The sequence below is a fragment of the Mytilus edulis genome, chromosome 7 (genome assembly GCF_963676685.1).
Source record: "Mytilus edulis chromosome 7, xbMytEdul2.2, whole genome shotgun sequence".
Lineage (NCBI taxonomy): Eukaryota > Metazoa > Mollusca > Bivalvia > Mytilida > Mytilidae > Mytilus > Mytilus edulis.
This window is the reverse complement of record NC_092350.1, coordinates 47,120,414-47,140,374: the sequence shown is the minus strand read 5'-3', so window position 1 is coordinate 47,140,374 and position 19,961 is coordinate 47,120,414. Positions and strand designations below refer to the sequence as shown.

At 29.1% G+C, this 19,961-nt stretch overlaps 2 protein-coding genes across 2 annotated transcripts; one reads left to right on the top strand and one right to left on the bottom strand.

The window, feature by feature from the left end:
• Window positions 1-270: 270 nt before the first annotated feature.
• Window positions 271-19,953, bottom strand: LOC139481635 (very long chain fatty acid elongase 4-like). Its single transcript, XM_071265073.1, has 8 exons — window positions 19,844-19,953; window positions 12,267-12,348; window positions 10,819-11,006; window positions 10,136-10,219; window positions 9,293-9,349; window positions 8,189-8,303; window positions 6,063-6,190; window positions 271-4,431 (listed from the first exon to the last, which is right to left on the bottom strand). Exons 2-8 carry the CDS (start codon window positions 12,322-12,324, stop codon window positions 4,210-4,212), a joined length of 852 nt encoding a protein of 283 aa, XP_071121174.1. The 5' UTR covers window positions 12,325-12,348; window positions 19,844-19,953; the 3' UTR covers window positions 271-4,209.
• Window positions 12,684-13,685, top strand: LOC139483165 (myosin heavy chain, striated muscle-like). The gene has a single exon (XM_071267200.1). It carries the CDS (start codon window positions 12,684-12,686, stop codon window positions 13,683-13,685), a length of 1,002 nt encoding a protein of 333 aa, XP_071123301.1.
• Window positions 19,954-19,961: the final 8 nt, after the last annotated feature.

Below are 19,961 nucleotides of genomic sequence, written 5' to 3'. Positions count from 1 at the left end.
ATGGGCTATTTATTTTAAAGAGAAGAAATTGAGAGCTGACCATTTTTAATCAATCAAATATTTTGACAACCAAATTGTTTTATCTGTATTATCAGAATTTTTTCTAAGACTCCTTTTCATTTTTTTAGAGTCAAGTTCATGTATGCTTTAAGATGCATGTATAAGAGGAAACACGCATTACAAGTAAAACATTAAATGATTCTACCATTATACTGTCATCAGATGATATGGGATACTTCATTTTCAAGGCATGTAAAATCAAACATGAAACATGTCTTAATGTATTTATTACATTATTACAAAAAATATAAATAAACAATCAATTCAAAAAATAAATTAAAACAAACAAAAATTACAATCTTATTGCATAAAATAAGAGTATCAAAAATATTATAAAAGACTGATTATCCAAACAATATGTTAAGAAAATAAAATGCAACTTTAACTGGATTATCTCCTTTACATGATGCTCTTAACCCAAGGCATAGTTGTGTTTGCTATCAGATGAAGTGCAAAATTTCAACTGGTTATTGACTTTTTTTTTTTTAATTTAAACATAATAAGGACACCTGATTTAGACCAAATTGATCATTTAGTGTAAATCTTTACATAAACTTTTTTACAAATGCCAAGTCAAGAAAAAGTTTTTTTCAGACTTTTCCCAGCTGATTCATACATGATTCTATAAATTTAATTTTAACTTCTTGGTTTTGTTCATATCACTTTATAGATAAAAAGATGTTCTGTAAATAACAAACTTAAAAACAAATCTTAACAATATTAGTAGCCTGATTGAGGAATCTCTGTTTCTATTTGTCTGGCAACGATTAACAAATTTTGACTTTAAATGTGCATGGGAGAAACATTTACAACAGTGTTAGTTGTTGATATAGTATCAATGGTAAATAATAGAATTTGACAAAAGGGTTATCACTGTCCTATTTCTGAATGTCCAAACAAATTATATACAGGTCAGCAATAGAAATATCTATTATTTATTATTTGACATTTTAGTCTTTAAATGATTCTTTTAATACCTGAGTGTTAGTAAATAAAATGATGTCAAAGGATATTCAATTAAATATTGAAATAAGCAGTAAACATACTAACGAAATGCACAACAAAGTAGTTCCTTTTAATGAAGAATCTGCATTGACAATATTGAAAAAAGGGAGATAATTGGAGAATATTTCACAATTTACACTACATTCAACATTGAAGGAGTATAGAAGTATAAACTATTGCATAACACAAATGTTCCAAAATATCACAGACAGATATTTGTTAGAGATCATTTAGAAATTAAGATAACACAAACAAAACACAACAAAATATTATAACAGTTTATAGATCAAGAAAAGGGTAATATTTCACAAGCTAAAAATGATTATTGCTATGTGTTTAAGGTACTTATTAAGGAAATTAAGAAACAAAATAAAATCATTTCCTGCATGAACCAATCTAGCTCTTAGAACAGTGTCATGAAATTTACTTACTGCATAAGAATCTATAAACAATTCAAAATGTAAATTGTATTTACATAATAGTTATTGAAAAACTGGTCATTATCGTGTATATTGACAATCCACAGGACAGTGGTATTGACTAAGATAGTGATAATGACCGAGCCGAAGCCGAAGTCATGGTTTTTATCGCTGTTGCAGTCAATACCACTGTTCTACGTCTGTCCATATATCAGGATAATGACCAGTTTTCAATAACTATTATGTTCATTTAATTGAGAAACCATGTTTAAAAAAGAATTCATAAATTCAAATTATTGAAAATAACCTCGAGATAATGTACGATTTCTATAGGAAAGAGTGAAGACTGGTCATGGTTTTAAATAACTATAAGTCACATCAGAATAAGAAATACAAAATAAAGTTAACTTTAATTCTAAAAGTTGCAAAACGGTCATTAGAGTTGTCTGCACTAGCAGATGTGTCTTCCATTTTCCTAAACTGTAAACTGTCAACACTTCTGAATCGTGATTGCGTTTTATTACGGAACGTCACTCAAACAGACACACCATGCCCCACCGGTCATTATCATGTAAAAGTCTGTTAACGACCGGTTTTCCAGTCCCTTTTGTTCTGTTAATGACCGATGAAATTTATTACAGAAGAATAAAGAATGCCATGTGGCTGCTTTTTATCCAATCAGATAAGCTTATTCTGAACCAATATGAAATAAACATGAATATTGCCTTCCAAATAAAAAAGCATTGCCACATGTTTTATCATGCAAATCTATAATTCAGTAATATACATCCATCTTTAATTGAAATACATTTCAAAAATAAAATACTACTACTACATGTAATTAACTCAGATTATTGTTAAATGCTCTAACAACTACGTGCATTTGCAATCGATATGGTTTTGTTGCTCTAAAATAAACAGTAACACAATTTAAAGTGTACCTACACAACATTCATACACAATTATCTTTCATTTAAAGTCTTTCAATTTACAATTACCAAACATTTATTAAATATATTAACTTTCTAATGGACATTATGCACTAATTATTTGAGAGAGATCTATTTCTGGACTAATAGTAAAAATATAAACAATTCTCAGAAAATAATAGTAAATGCAATAAAAAAATATGTTTAAAGACACTAATTTTGTAGTCTTTACTTTTATTCACCCTGCTAACTGATATCTATAACATTTATACAATAATATAAGAAACAAAGATCATTATTGATATGGGGTGTGATATAGATTCAAGTGTGTAAAACTTAAATTAATAGTGTCATGATGTCATGAAATGTTAAATGCACAGTCTGAACAGTTAGCCACTAGTCCGATGCCTCCGACTAGTAAAATTTCATTTGAACTAGTAAGCTTTTGCAAAACTTTGTTTGGACCAATAAGAAAAATGTCAGAATATCGGTCTTCGGACAAGTAGTTAAAAAAAATTTGGTGCAGACTGATTGCAACATAGTTAAACAAAGAAAAATAATTTTAACAAAAAATTTACAAATAATTAAATAGCAGGTACAAATCACATTAAGTAATACATGTAACATGATAAATATAAATTCTACTACACTGCTGCATTGATAATGATACTTATGCATGCTTGATGGTTAAAATTTGAAAATATAATTATCATGAATAAATAAATATTAAAGCCAAAGAGTTTAATTGGTAGAATCTGTTTCTCTAATGATTTAATTGAAAATGTGGAGTGCAATGATATAAATTATATGGCAGGATATTACACACGACAAAGGAGGGGTTTGATAAAGCCACTATTTTAGCCCCTTGAATAAAAAAATAAGAAAAGTCTGATATACCTATCAATATACATTCGTCTGATGTTTACAAGACATAAATCTGACATAATTTATGTTATTAAATTTGCCTAACATGTTTGCAATAGGGCATCAAATTTGTTGCATTTATGACTTAGCACAAAAAAAAACAAAATAGTCTATTTTTTTTTAGCTTCATGTTATTTTATTATGATAATGCATGGATAGAATGTAGTAAATATTAAACAAGAGACCAATATAAAACATTAATTTCGTCATAATTATGGCATTTATGTAATTTTCAAATGATGAAAATAAATTCTCATGTGATAATATTTTATTACTTTTTTACTTCTAATAATGTGGCCCATCATTTTTAGCTTACATTTCTAATAAGGATTTGTTGATCATTATCATAATAAATCTTATCTTTATAAAAAGCTAGATAGGAAATAGGTCTTTTTGAAATTTACCAAGCAACTAATTTTTTTTCCAGATGTCACACAATATTTCAGATTTCCTGAAAAAGAAAACAACAGGATATAAATATCCATGTTTTTTTTATGACTGGAAACACTAAGCACATATGTCAACACAATTTGAAATTATGTTTATATATTCAAATACAATTCCGATTTGAATATATTGTGTTGCAAATTCTGTTGTCTGTTCCCTAGACAGAATTGTCATTGAAATCTAGCAAATTTTGTCAACTTTCAAAAAATCTCTAGTTTTGGTCTACTTGGAGTATACATTTCCATACTTCATACATAAAGCCTGACCAAAAATAGTTCTATTTAACAATTTTACATGTCTTTTCATCCACTTGAAATATTTTTAATTTTGTATCAATAGATTTAATATTTGGATCCAAATATGGCCGTTACTGAACATACTCCTTTGTCACATGATCTTTTCATTTCAAACTTTTCATTTACTCTTTAGTTCATTTTATTGCCCTTGATCTCCTCCACTTTGGCCAGCATCTGTTGTTCTAATTTAAGTCTTCTTTCCTTCTTAGTGTAGGTCTGGTAGTAAAAGTTTGTAAACAGTACGATGTGCGATAAATCGTACACCACCAAGGCCCAATTGAACTTGTTTGGGAAGCCACAGTTTAGATTAATAGCATAGATCGTATGGAACATTATCCACCAGAATTGTACCTGAAATATGTTTAATAATAAAAACATGTTATAAAACAGCAATTCAAAAGATCAGTTATAGCTGATCAAAAAGACGAAAAGGTCTAATGAAAAAAAAAGAAACTTTCCCATTCACTGATTCACATGACATTACATTGTGATAACATGTTCTGATCTGTTACTTTTTCTACAATGAATTATGATTTGGATAAAAGTGTTCAGAACAGTAGCCTCAGAAGTCTTAGTTCAAAGATCTCTTTCAAAAGAACAAGCAAATGAATTGAGAATCAGGTTACTCAAGAAACTACTAAAAATCTAAAAAACAATTTTTCACTTTATCTCCTATTTTCTTTAATGTACAATATCAAGTTTCTTGCATAACAAGAATCTTTTGATTGAGTGATGTCCCTTGTTGCTACGGCTCATTGAGATAGCATTGTCAAATATATTTTTTCAACATGTTCAATAAAACAACAGTGCACACGCTGAAATGTCTCGCCTTCTATACTAATCATTGATATCATGTTGTTAGTCCTAAGTATAAAGCTAAGCTTTATTACAACTGTCACATAAACTTAACATTAACCAAGATAACTAAACAAAGACCAATGAACCTTGAAAAAGAGGTCCAGGTCAGATGAACCATGCCAGGCACACAGGTACAGCTAACAATGCTTCTATACAACATATATAGTTGACACATTACTTATAGTTTAAGAAAAATAGACCAAAACACCAAAACTTAACACTGTGCAATGAACCGTGAAAATGAGGTCAAGGTTAAATAAAACCTGCTCGACTGACATAAAGATCATAAAATATTTCCATACACCAAATATAGTTGACCTATGGCATATAGCATTAGATAAAAAGACCAAAACTCAAAAACTTAACTTTGACCACTGAACCATGAAAATGAGGTCAAGGTCACATGACATCTGCCCGCTAGACATGTACACTTAACAATCATTCCATACAACAAATATAGTAGACCTATTGCATATGAAATGAGAAAAACAGACCAAAACACAAAAATTTAACTATAACCACTGAACCATGAAAATGAGGTCAAGGTCAGATGACACCTGCCAGTTGGACATGTACACCTTACAGTCCTTCCATACACCGAATATACTAGCCCTATTGCTTATAGTATCTGAGATATAGACTTGACCACCAAAACTTAACCTTGTTCACTGATCCATGAAATGAGGTCGAGGTCAAGTGAAAACTGTCTGACAGACACGAGGACCTTGCAAGGTACACACATATCAAATATAGTTATCCTATTCCTATTACTTATAATAAGAGAGAATTCAACATTACAAAAAATTTGAACTTTTTTTCAAGTGGTCACTGAACCATGAAAATGAGGTCAAGGACATTGGACATCTGACTGACGGAAACTTCATAACATGAAGCATCTATATACAAAGTATGAAGCATCCAGGTCTTCCACCTTCTAAAATATAAAGCTTTTAAGAAGTGAGCTAACGCCGCCGCCGTAGCCGCCGCCAGATCACTATCCCTATGTCGAGCTTTCTGCAACAAAAGTTGCAGGCTCGACAAAAACCCATCTCAATACATGTAATAAGTATTTTAAAATTAAGAAAGAGACATCTAAATCTTATTTTCTCATAACACAGACATACCAGTTGAAGAGTGGTCATATATTTCTTCCACCAGAGATATTTCTGCATATGTGGTCCTAGTGATGACAGGAAATAGTAACTGTACATCAGTATGTGGATAAAACTGTTGATACTGGCACACAGGTAAGCTAAAATAATCAAAAAAGAGTGTGTGAGCATGTAGGTAATACACAAAGTAACAATGATGAAATGTTTGTCTGTCATTTTGGTTTCTTGTGGAGAGTTGTCTTATTGGCAATCATACTACATCTTCTTTTTTCATATTTACACACAAAAAAGTTCTGAAGTCAGTTTTACAAAAAAACTTGCAACTAAGTTTGGTCATAAGAACAATTCAGTATACTTATGATCAATCTTAGTCTTGACTTATTTTGAGAAATCAATTCCTGTTTTGTATATTTGTCATGATGTCTTCCCTTCCACAAGCGAAACATTAATCAGTTAAAAAGACCAAAAAGTCATAGGCTTAGTTCTATTAAAGCTTTGCATTTTGACTATGTGATAAAATTCAGCAGCTCTTTCCTTTCCACAAAACAATCTTATGACAAAAATTGATAGTACATAATACTGAAATGTCATGACTTATAAGTACTTTTTCTTATAGATTTCTTTTATTGAAATAACATAACATGTTGTTTTTTTTTTAATTATCACAAAGTAGCAACGACCTGTAGCTCTTTGTGCTTCTGTAAGCAAATAAAGACTTTATCATCTGTAATAAGAAAGTCAGTCATGGAAAAAATGGCTGTGGCAAATGTCTTCCTGGAAAACACTATTCACATCTGAGTAAATTATCTTGTTCATATATTAAGGTATAACCTTCAGACTTGGGGTAATTGTAATTGTAATCGTTAATCAGCTGTAATTGATTACAATTTTTCAAGTAATCAGTGTAATCATTAATCAGCCAAAAATCTGATTACATGTAATTTAATTTAATCAATTACTTTTCAAAATACCCTGTAATCATGATTACTTTTTGATTACATTCTGATTACAATGAAAAAAAATCTAAAATTGTGTTTTTGGTCATTAAATGAACCTCTTTGTTCATTTTTGATAATTTTTTAACATACTAAAATGGTTTGGTTACTTTAAGCTTGTCTACTTCAGTAAAAAATAAACTGTTACAGTATTGAAAAGTCATCATTAGCCTAAGCAGAGACATATAATACAATTATATACCTTTTATCTTGGTAAAAGATATTGTACATACATGTATATTCATCGTTTTATAATGATCTTCATATTAATATTTGATAATAACTGTTATATATTCAAGTAATACTTTTCTTTAACCCTGAATTATAATCTTTTGTTAATTTTTGTGATTTTTGTCAACTTTGAATTGACAGGTAGGAGACTAATTAAGGTTTGTTTTTATTGCAATTATCAATTGAGTATAGCTGTAGGGAAATATATATGATAAAATATAAATCAGACATGAAAATTTATCTAATTAGCACAAACTAAATTAAAAGTTGGACAAATATGTTGTTTAAACTTTTTTTTTGTATTTGGACTGGACGTGTAAAATGCAATGGTTTTTAATACTTTAATACATATTGTTTACAATTTGATTAAACATTTCTATTAAAATTTAACATAGTTTTAACTGGAACAAATGTAACTTTATTTCATCCATATTTAAACTTCCATAAACTGCAACTTGGAATACATATAAATTATGAAAGAGGTCAGAAGACAAACAAAAAAACTCTTGATTATGATATATCTTTATTAAATTTAATTCAAAATAATTTAGAGATCATTGGTGATAAAGTGTAATGTATATATATGTAGTGAAATTTGGTGTTTATTTAAATAGATGATGTTTAATTTGAAGTTATCATTTTATAATTGAACCAAATAAAATACGTTCTCAAAAATGCTATAGTTATATTAAACGTTTATTCATTCACATCATTCAAAATGTTTTGTTTTTAAATTCATTGTAATCAGATGTAATCATGATTACTTTGCCAATGTAATCATTAATTTAATCAGATACTTTCAGAAATGATGTAATCATTAATTTAATTTAATCGTACAAATGACAAAGTAATTGTAATTTAATCAATTACATTGAAAGTAATCGGACCCATCTCTGATAACCTTTGACCTACCTTCGCCACCAGGTGCAAAGAAAACCCCAATCCACCAAATAGCTGGCATGGTAGAGTGATGATAAACATGGAGAAAGGTAACCTGGGTATTCTTCTTTCTCAATATGAAGAAAACCTACAATGGAATTGAATTCGGTAAAAGTGAAATTACGAATACAAATTTCAATAACCAAACATTAATTAATTTTGGCATTGCACAAATGAACATCATTGCAACTAATTCATATTTAGACTTTTAAGTAATAACAAATATATCCAAAAATCAACTTAAATAAGCAGTTAACAAGCTTTAAAGTCATAAGAAACCTCAAATCAAAAAAAATAAGGCATATGTTAATAATATATAACTCAATGGATAGTTTTCATTGTAAATAAATGTACATATACTTTTTTCTGAAGAAAATTCTTTAATTTATTCATATTTAGAAGAAGTTTACTTTATTTTAATTGCTTCCAGGAAGCAATTCCCCCTGACATATTTTCCATATGCAAAATGACCTCAGTGTAACCCATCTCGTAAAAATCCTGTGATCACAATACGCATGGATGTCCTTAAAATAAACTATTATCTGAATTTACGTGTTAAACACATGCTCAATTTCCATGCTTTTTTGTTTATTTTTTGTCGATTGTTGACAAACAGGTGACAATCGTTAAACTTCGGCTTCAAAACAAGAACTTTAATTACCTGCCATATTTTCACAACAACACCGACCGATTGAAAAAAAAATTAACGATTATATGAAATTTACACGAAAAAAATGATAATTCGTGCACAGAATACTAAGTTTATGATGTTTGTATGCATTGGTTCAAGAATTGGAAGAACAATATTTTTCACCGGTCACTCGTTTCTTATGACTTCAACTATTACTGCATAAGTCATTTAAACATGATGAAAATATTATGAAAATCAAAGCAAAAACCCTATGAAATATATTTCTGACTATATAAACAATAAGGAGTCCAACCAATTGATTAAACTTTATAAAGGTGTAATGCTTTAAACAGTTTTTAGAGACATTTTCTAGATACCATAAAAGCAGATTTCACGTGAGCAAATAATTCCTATCTTATCCTATCTTTACCAATAAATATACTCACAGTATCCATTAATTCAATGATCTTTGAGAAGTAAAACCACCATACTGCATTGGCCAACTGAAAAAAAGATTTAAAATTATGTCCAATAATTTTATCAGTGATAAAAGAACTATAGTTACTATAGTATAAAAAATATATATAGAAATGCAACTTGTGTCCTAATCTAAATTTCATTGTACAGTCTCTGCAACCTTGCTTATTCATAAATTTTGCTTCACCAAACTATACTTAATGTTTTTGAAGTATAATGTAGGGATTGTTAGTTGCAAAAGAGTTCCCTGCCCTTACTCGATGTGAGACTATATGATGTATGAAAAGCGTTATATGTAAAAGTCAATTATCATTCTATGGGAAAGGATTTATATAGGATGAGCATTTATCCAATCCCTTTTTTTGAATATTTTCAAACAATAAAATCTTTGAATTATAAATTTTGCTTGAGATTGTCTCCCCTTATAAATTAAAAAAAAATCAGAAAAAAACAATACATTCACATGAGGCGAAAAACATTCTTACTTTTTCTATTAACCCTTCATTTTAATAGTCATATCTATGTGAAGGAAAAATGGTATGAATACATCACTTTTAAAATTTAAATGGAAACATGGGAGAGATTAACACTAAAGTATCTGGCCAAAATTAAAGTTGCACTGAATAATGCACTAACTGTAACATTAAAATATTTAAAACTTAGAGATTACTAGATAAAACATAAACTTAGAGATTATTTGATATAACAAGTACAGTGGAAAGAACAAAGAATAAAAATACTTTATTCAATTGACATTTTGTTATTCCATACCTTCTACCTTACCAATGACTACAATATTGTAAGTTACTTACCCTGAGAGAGAGAGGATCATCAGATTTGTCAACAGGTGCACAAAATTTATCTACTTTAGGATTCGTCCAGGCTGATACAAAAAACTGAAAATAAAAACACAAATATATACAAACAGATTCATGATATTTAATCCCTATCACAAATTAAGTAAAGATTGGTTTGATCTTATTTTAATTTACTGCCATCGTCATAAAATTTCAGAAAACCAAATCAGTAGATAGACTTGAGCACAAATCTTATCTTGAAGAACCTGTTGTCTTAACACTTTTACATTTTTGGCTAGTGCTCAAAGAGGATTTTAATACTGACTCAACAGGATTAATACTGTATCACAGACACACAGTGATATTTTGATGAATTTTGGTCTCTGATGGAAAGTTGTCTCATTGGTAATTTACCACATCTCAGATAATAAAACTGGCTATAGCTGCTGACAATGCAGGTAAATATTTCTAATCGAAATGTTAATGTAAATTATGTTGAGGAGCAACACTAGTTCATTGCAAAATTGAATAAATAGTGATCAATTTAAATTTAACTGAATTTTTCCAAACTATTTGTATGTCTACAGTTAATACTTGTAAATACATGTTTTTATAATCATCATTCAACTTTGAACAAAGGTGAAAACAGTTGTATATTGTGTAAATTTTAAAAGAAACATATATGTCCCTCAACTTACCTCATAAAATATATAGGCATTCACCAATATTAAGCAAAAATTATAAACTTGTAGAACTCTTTTTAAATCATAAGCCTCTCGTTTTTTCATCCATCGAAGTCCCTTATGTACAAATAGTAGATAACCCATGATGATAAAAATGGTAGGTATGGGTGACGTCATCATGAACCAATCTTGGGTTCTTATGTCTGAAAACACAACCAATGATATATTATTTGATAGGGTCAAATATTCTAACTTTGACCTTACAATTACAAAATGTATAATTAAAAAAAATAATAAATTCAAAATATTTTCAATGAATTATTTATCAGTTTTAAACATTATGTTGTGACCGTCTCATTAATGAATACCATGAATGCACATTCATCTTCAATACAATGTGCTTTGATGGTTTACAAAATGCATTATCATGTGTTGAACTTAATTTTTCAACTTAAAATTATAATGTTTTAAAAAAAAACAGTTGTTGGCATGACACAGGTTATGTTCTTAAATATATTTTATGATAGTATGATACTAAACCCCTAACGGGAGGGATTGTGCCTGATATTCATATGATGAAGACATAATCTTTCAATCAGTTTAATTGAGGTCTGGAGCTGGCATGTCAGTTAACTGCTAGTAGTCTGTTGTTATTTATGTATAATAAATAAAATGACAATAATACTGTATTATTGTCATTTTATTTATTTTCTTTTGTTACATTTTCTGACATCAGATTGAACTGAATTTTAATGTGCGTATTGTTATGTGTTTACTTTTCTACATTGGCTAGAAGTATAGAGGGAGGGTTGAGATCTCATAAACATGCATGTTTAACCCCAACGCAATTTTGCCACTGTCGCATGTCAGGAGCCTCTGGCCTTTGTTAGTCTTGCATGATTTTTAATTTTAGCTTCTTGTGTATAATTTCAGAGTTTAGTATGACGACCATTATCACTGAACTAGTATACATATTTTTTAAGGGGCCAGCTGAAGGACACCTCGCTACATTGAAGACCCATTGGTGGCCTTCGGCTGTTGTCTACTCTATGGTCTCTCAATTGTCCTTGTTAATGTTATACACTAAGGGAACAACCATTTAACTTAAAAAAGGGGGTATTTTTTCTAAATATTCTGATCCCCAATTTGATGGAAAAAAATATTGTGGTCAAGCAGATGACAAAATTAAATATTCTGAATCCAGATTTCCCCCACACTTTATAGGGTTTAATTTTGAAAAATTAATTTGATTGATAGCCTGAAAAAAGACAAAATAAATAACATCCCCTTGAAGTTAAATGGTTGCTTCATAATCAAAAATGTGATTTTCTTATCTCTTTAATACCTGTAAGTAAAATTGTATTATAGAAGTTCAATATAATTTCTGTGTTTTCATGGATTGTTTTTGTTTTGTTCTTCAATGATACATGTACTGTAAGAATAAAACTGGTATACAGACATACCTCCCATTTTAATCTTCCAAACTTCATCATAATCATCAATGAAAGATGACAGTCCCATTGTCAGCACTTGTTGGTGATTGATCTAAAATTGAAAAATATAAATTTTACAATAATTATGATTGAACAACAACTATAAAACTAACTATATATATCTAAATTTAAATATGGCCGCCGAGCTGTCAACACCATAAAAATCAGCTCCTCAGTTTTTGCAGAATTTAGTTATTTTTTCAAAGTGCCAGTAATTAAAACCAATACCAAAGGATGAAGAAGTGAATTTGGATTCTTAATATATATTTTTTGAAGAAATTTGATGTGGAATTACTTACCTATGAGCTTCTAAAGAATTTTCATTTGGATCTTTAGAGTTGAATTATTGATTTTCTGTTGTGAGTAGTTATATTGACTAACAACAATATGCCTGGAGGCAATTCTTTACCAAGTAATAAAACTGGACAAAATTCTAAGGAAAAGAAATCTACTAACAGTAATACTGTTCAAACATTATTGTCAGCCAGAAAGGATTTAGATAAAACAAAAGCTAGAACACAACCTAAATTACCTAAAAGAACTCATTCAGAGTTGTCTAGTGAGTCAGACAATAGCATGGACACTAGTGGATTAAATAGTCTACAAAAGGACCTTGATGAAATCAAAACAAACCTTCAGGGGATAACCAAAAAAGATGATCTTGACATACTAACAAAAGATCTTGTAAGAACTCATGATTTAGAAATAATTGTGACCTCTATTGTGACCAAACTATTTCAAAGATTTGAATCAACTATGGATAAGAAACTAAACACTAAATTAGCAACAGTACAGAAAGAAATGCAAGAGATGCAAAACAAGTTTGAAGCCTTATCTATAGAAAATGAAGAACTTAGAAAACAAATTGACCAAACCAGAGATGTAGTTATTAAAAACAAAAAAGGCTTAGAGGATTCAACCAGAATGAACCAAGAGGCATTAACTAGTGCCAACTATAATGAACAATACTCTAGGAAAAACAACATCAAAGTCATGAACTTTCCCAGACGTGAGGATCAGAATTTGCGATCAGACTTTATAGAAACTGTGAGGAGGGATCTTAATGTTCACCTCGAAGAGCGGGATGTTGTTGCAATCCACCGCTTGCCATCAGACAAACCTGGACCAAAACCAATGATTGTAAGACTTTTCAATAGTGATGTTAAAAGAAAAGTGATGGTAGAGAGAAAAAACTTGAATAACAAAGTACGCATTAGTGACGATGTTACCTGGAGAAACATGCAGCTTATTAGTAAACTGAGAGACATGAACTGTTTTGAATCTGTATGGTTTTACAACTCTGGAGTATATGGTAGAATGGAAGATGGTTTACAACTGAAGTTTAACTTATTTGATAATATAAGGACAAGGTTACAACAAAGAAAATAGACAAGATGTATTAAAACTCTTGGTTTTAACTGAAATTAATAGAAAATGTTTTTACAAGTACTCATTTTGACACCTTAATTAGTAACTGTAAAATTATACAAATTTTTATCTAGAAATAAGAAATAATTTAACTACTTATATTGAATGTGAATGTGTTTTTTTGTTTTGTTTTTTTTTAATTTTGTATTATCTCCCTTGAATCAATTATGTCCAAGTTTTTCTGCTGTAGAATATGTTTATACATTACTATTTTATAATAATAAGAAACATTGATGATAATTTATATTATATAGAAACTTTATGGTAAAATTAGTATACTTAGAACCTATAAGCATATACAATCACGACATTTATAAGGTGACTTAACTTGTATTTTTTGTTATCTCCCTTGAGTCAATAATTTCTATTATTCTTATAATTGAACATGCAAATATATACTACTCACAATTACAATTATAAATGACACTTATGGCAAATGTTAATGTAAAGATATTATTCTGTAGAAACTGAAAAATTGTGAAACATTGTTCATAATTATGAAAATGCTTTATCACAATTGTCATATTCAATCCATTGAATATTTTTTTAAACTTTTTCTCATTTATTTTTCTATTTTTTTTCATTTATTTTTAAACACTCCTTTGAAAATTATCCTGTTTGACATCCCCATTCTAATTACTTTTCCTTGTTTACATCATTATTGGAAAATTATTTTTATTTCTTTCATTCAACTACTTGATGTAATTTGGATGCAAACATTTTACTATCAATGAGTTCATTAAAGATTTTGTCTGTTAATTGTCAAGGCCTTGGTAACACATTAAAAAGAAGAGACGTATTTGATATGCTGAAGTCAAAGAACTGTAATATATATTGTATTCAGGATACTCATTTTACAAATGATATAGAAAACATAGTGAGATCTATGTGGGGTTATGAGTGTTATTTTTCATCTGTTAGCTCAAACTCTAGAGGTGTAGCTATTTTGTTCAATAATAATTTTGAATGCAAAGTGTTGAAAGAAAAAAAAGATATAAATGGAAACTATTTAATTTTAGATATTCTTGTAGAAAATAGAAAGATAACTCTTGTATGTCTATACGGACCAAATACAGACAATCCTGATTTTTTTTCTAATATTATGTCTGTTATTGATGATTTTGAAAATGAATACTTTGTTATTTGTGGTGATTTCAATCTTGTCCAAAACCCATGTATAGATTATAGCAACTATGTGAATATTAACAATCAGAAAGCTAGGGAAAAAGTATTGGAATTTATTGAAGAAAGAAATTTGATAGACCCGTATAGAGAACTTTTTCCAGATGTACAGCGATACACTTGGAGGAAGAGAAATCCTTTTAAACAGGCTAGATTAGACTTTTTTCTTCTCACTGAAAACTTTTTAAACAGTCTAAAAAATTGTAATGTGCTTCCAAGCTATCGGTCAGATCACTCTATGATTTTGCTAGATTTAGAATTTAACCCTTTCATTAGGGGAAAAGGTTTGTGGAAGTTTAACAACTCTTTATTATATGATATAGACTATATAAATACTATTAAGCAAAAAATTCAGGAAGTGAAAAAACAATATTGTGCTTTAGTTTATAATATGGAAAATATTGACAAAATAGATAATACAGACATTCATTTTAGAATTAACTGTCAGCTTTTGCTTGAGACTCTTCTTATGGAAATTAGGGGGAAGACAATTTCATATTCAAGCTATAAAAAAAAGCAAGACGAAAAAAGGGAAATAAATCTTCGAAATGAAATAACTCAATTAGAAGAAAGAGTTGACGAACATTCCATTAACGCATTAGAAGCAAAAAAGCATGAGCTTGAAAGTTTACGAACACAAAAATTAAAAGGGAAATTAGTAAGATCCCGTGTTCAATGGATACAGGAAGGGGAAAAACCTACTAATTATTTCTGTGGCTTAGAATCACGAAATTTTATGAGCAAAATTATTCCCAAAGTAGAGAAAGAAAATGGGGAAATTATAACAAAACAAAAAGATATTTTGAATGAAGTTAAATATTTTTATGACAATCTTTATAAAAAAAGGGATACTAAAAGTACTTTAAGTGATCTTAAAAAAGACTTAAAAAATTTAAGTGTTCCTATACTTTCGTCTCAGGAAAAAGAAAGCTTGGAAGGTATAATTACTGTTAAAGAAGCCGGAGAAGCATTGAAAAAAATGAAAAACAACAAAACTCCTGGAACGGATGGTTTTTCAGCAGAGTTCTATAAATTTTTTTGGAAGGATCTTCAAATTTTTATTGTAAATTCTTTAAATTATGGTGCAAAAACAGGGGAACTATCTGTTACACAAAAACAAGGAATTATTACTTGTTTACCAAAAGGGAATAAACCCCGCCACTTTTTAAAAAACTGGCGCCCTATATCTTTACTGAATACTGTGTATAAAATTGGATCAGCAGCTATTGCAAACAGATTTAAGAGTGTCCTTGATAAATTGATAAATTTTAATCAGACTGGTTTTATTAGTGGAAGGTATATTGGGGAAAATATAAGACTCATTTATGATATATTACAGTACACAGAGGAACATGAAATACCAGGGTTATTACTTTTGATTGATTTCGAAAAAGCTTTCGATTCAATATCATGGGACTTTTTGATAAATGTTTTGAAATTTTTCAATTTTGGCGATTCTATCATCAATTGGGTTAAAGTTTTTTACAATAATATCAACTCTGCTGTCATCCAGGGGGGGAACCTTTCAGATTTTTTTACTATTGGAAGAGGTTGTAGACAAGGGGACCCCCTGTCTCCATATCTTTTTATTTTATGTGTTGAGATTCTGGCATTGAAAATAAGGGGAAATAGTGACATTAGTGGTATAGAGGTCACACGGGTTGAGCATAAATTGTCACAGTTTGCTGATGACACCTCTTTGATTTTGGATGGGAGTGAAAAATCTTTACAAGAATCATTATTAGAATTAGACTGGTTTGCAAAAATATCTGGACTGAATATTAACTTCACAAAAACACAAGTTATTTGGTTTGGGAGCAAAAAATATAGTACAGATACTTTATGCCCTAACAGAAATCTGTCCTGGGGTGAAACTTCGTTTAAATTACTAGGAATCAATTTTGATGTAGATCTTGAAAAAATTGTTAAGATAAATTATTCTGAAAGAATTGTACAGATTAAAAATACTTTAAATCAATGGTCTAAAAGGAATCTAACTGTTATAGGTAGAATAACTGTGATTAAAACTCTAGTCTTGCCTATTGTAAACCATCTCATTATCTCTCTGCCAAATCCTTCAGATGATATTATTAAGAGAATAAATGAACTTATTTATTCATACATATGGAACTCACCTATACATAGAGTTAAGAAGGATATTCTAATCAAAGATTATTTGGAGGGAGGTTTGAAAATGCTTGATTTGAATATGTTCATTACAGCACTTAAATCAACATGGATTAGGAGGCTTTTGCAGAGAGATAGTAAATGGCAAAATGTTTTCATGTCAAATATAGATAATAGAAAGTTGTTTAGTTGTGGTGTTGATTATATTAGACAACTGTATATGACAGTTAACAACCATTTTTGGAAAGATGTACTAAGATCCTGGGAAATGATTATTCAAAAAGAAAAAATTTTTACTTATGATTCATTTTTATCAAATCCACTATGGCTGAATAATAATATTAAGATTGGTCATAAATCAGTAATTTATCAAGAATGGTTCAATAGTGGCATTAGATTTGTAAATGATATAGTTGACGAAAATGGATCGTATATTTCATTTGACCAATTTAAGCAAAAATATAACATTAACACAGATTTTCTTAAATTTTACAGTGTTATTTCGGCAGTGAAAGAGGCATCAAAATCTTTCCCTAAAGGATCTTACAAATTAGTTTGTCCTTTTATACCATCATGTCTACAAATATTTTTAAAACATTGTAAAGGATCAAAAGATATGTATTCTGTACTGACAAGAAATAATGTTATTCCTACTGGACAGCTTAAGTGGGTTAAAATTTTAGGTGAACAGAATCTGAACTGGAAAAAGATTTTCAGACTGCCTTTTGCTGTTACTAAAAATAGTAAATTACAGTGGTTGCAATATAGGATTAACCATTGCATTATTGCCACAAATCAGTATTTAGTTAAAATAAAATTGACTGATGATCCTTTATGTACATTTTGTAAATCAGATAATGAGTCTATAGAACACCTATTTTGGAATTGCAATACTGTACAAGATTTTCTACAGGATGTTGATAACTGGTTCCTTTCCGGTGGAATAAGTCTCCCAATAAATAAATTAAACTTTCTTTTTGGAGACTTATCCAAGATATTTCCCAACAACCCATATAACATGATTTTTCTTTATATTAAACAATATGTGTATAATTCTAGATGCTTTAAAAAGAATCTCTCATTGCATGCAATTATAATAAAACTGAAAGATATGTATAAATTAGAGAGTATGATAGCTGTAAAAAATAAAAAGATAACTGAATTTGACAATGTATGGAATGTTTTTGAAAAACTGTTATTGAATACCAGCTAATGTCTTTTTTGTTGTTGTTACAATAAATTATGACTACTTAATTATAATCTTTTTTAAAGAAAATATTATTGGCGTGTTATGTACTTGATCACTGTTGATGGCTGTTACGAAAGAAATATGTCTCGTAAATTTTCAATTTTTGTTCAACATAATTATTTGATATTTAAAATATAGATAGGGATGTAACTGGATAATCCTTTTGTGTTTTGTTTTTGTTTTTTGTGTTTTGTTTTCCTTCGTTATTTATTTATTTATTTATTTTTAATTTTTTAATTTTTTATTTCTTTATCTTTTCAATAGAAAATGTAAAATATTTCCAATTAAGATTTATTTATAAAAATGACATTGTATCTATCTTATATGTATTATACTGTATGTATGTCATGTATATGTTGTAATTGTTGGAAATAAAAAAATCAAAAGTTAAAAAAAAAACTATATATATCTAATCATTGATTGATTCAAATTCCAAATGAAACCTCTATTAACTGCTTATAAACAACAACACAGGAAATCCTTGTTGTGAATTTGGTCACATGCATTAACAATCATTCTTGGCGCATCATGACAATAAAATGTACATTTCCTTTATGAGGATCGAATGATTTTGACAAATCAAGTTTAAAATCAAAATAACAGTAATTCATGATATTGTTTCAGCCCTATGAGGAATCCCAACAAGGATATTGTGATGAATCTTGTATGCAAATTTGTCTGCCTTTATATATATGAACTCACCCGACTTTCAGTAAACTTTGACATCACAATTTGAAAAAGATTGTCATAATCAAAAATTGATTGTTGCTTGAATTGATGCCAAAAGGTTTTATACCTTAAATACACATTAATTGCTATTTGTCCGCCATTACTGGACTTCATTTAGGTTCCCGTAAAATTTTAATACAAAATATCTGACGCCACAATGGAAAAGTTATTGTTGTATGACATCATTAGTTCAAGCGGGACAGATTCTAAGGTCAGCTTGGCATAGCAATAAGGTGTATTTAGAGCAGATATTATATAAGGTCATTTGGAACCATGATATCAAATGAAATAAATTGAAATAAATCTGATGATATATAATATATACACACAATGATTATGGAAATGCTATGTGGGAAGATATACAGTAAACTGTTAATATTTGCATTTTTTTTTCAGTATGGTAAACCAATAATTTTGCTGACTTATTATGATTATTGCCATATGCATGAGGGTCTGGATGAGGGGGTCTGTTATACTGTAAACATTTAATTTTCACCCCTTTTTTCTCTAATCTTTAAAAAAATAACCCCTTTTTTCTCTAATCTTCCAAAAATTAACCCTTTTTTTCTCTAATCTTCTAATTTTTGGCCCATTATTCTCTAATTTTCATTTTTTAAGGGCATTATTCTTTTAATCATTTAACCCCATCCAAACCCTCATATGCATTATTGGACTGTTTCAAGAGTCTTTTCAGAAGTGTGGAGTCAAACAAACATGTTTACATATAGCATAGATACTTAATTGTTTATGAATAATTAGTATAAAGTATTGTTTATTGTAGCAATGTCTTGAGAATGCACATAATTAAATTGATGACACAAACATTTCTTACCAGAGAGTGAATAAATCTGTTTCTTTAGCAACTGGTAAACTCTGCATAAGATTTATTCCGGAGATCCTCAACAAATCTAAATTTACTTTCTTTCATATTGACCAATCAGAAATGTTGA

Bases quoted from the DNA above. Each gene is read 5' to 3' on its own strand.
- LOC139481635 (XM_071265073.1), bottom strand. From the start codon at position 12,324: ATGGGACTGTCATCTTTCATTGATGATTATGATGAAGTTTGGAAGATT. The intron at 10,220-10,818 runs GTAAGTTGAGGG...TTTTATTTTCAG, and splicing joins ATGCCTATATATTTTATGAG to TTTTTTGTATCAGCCTGGAC. The intron at 9,350-10,135 runs GTAAGTAACTTA...TCTTTTTTTCAG, and splicing joins ATGATCCTCTCTCTCTCAGG to TTGGCCAATGCAGTATGGTG.
- LOC139483165 (XM_071267200.1), top strand. From the start codon at position 12,684: ATGCCTGGAGGCAATTCTTTACCAAGTAATAAAACTGGACAAAATTCT.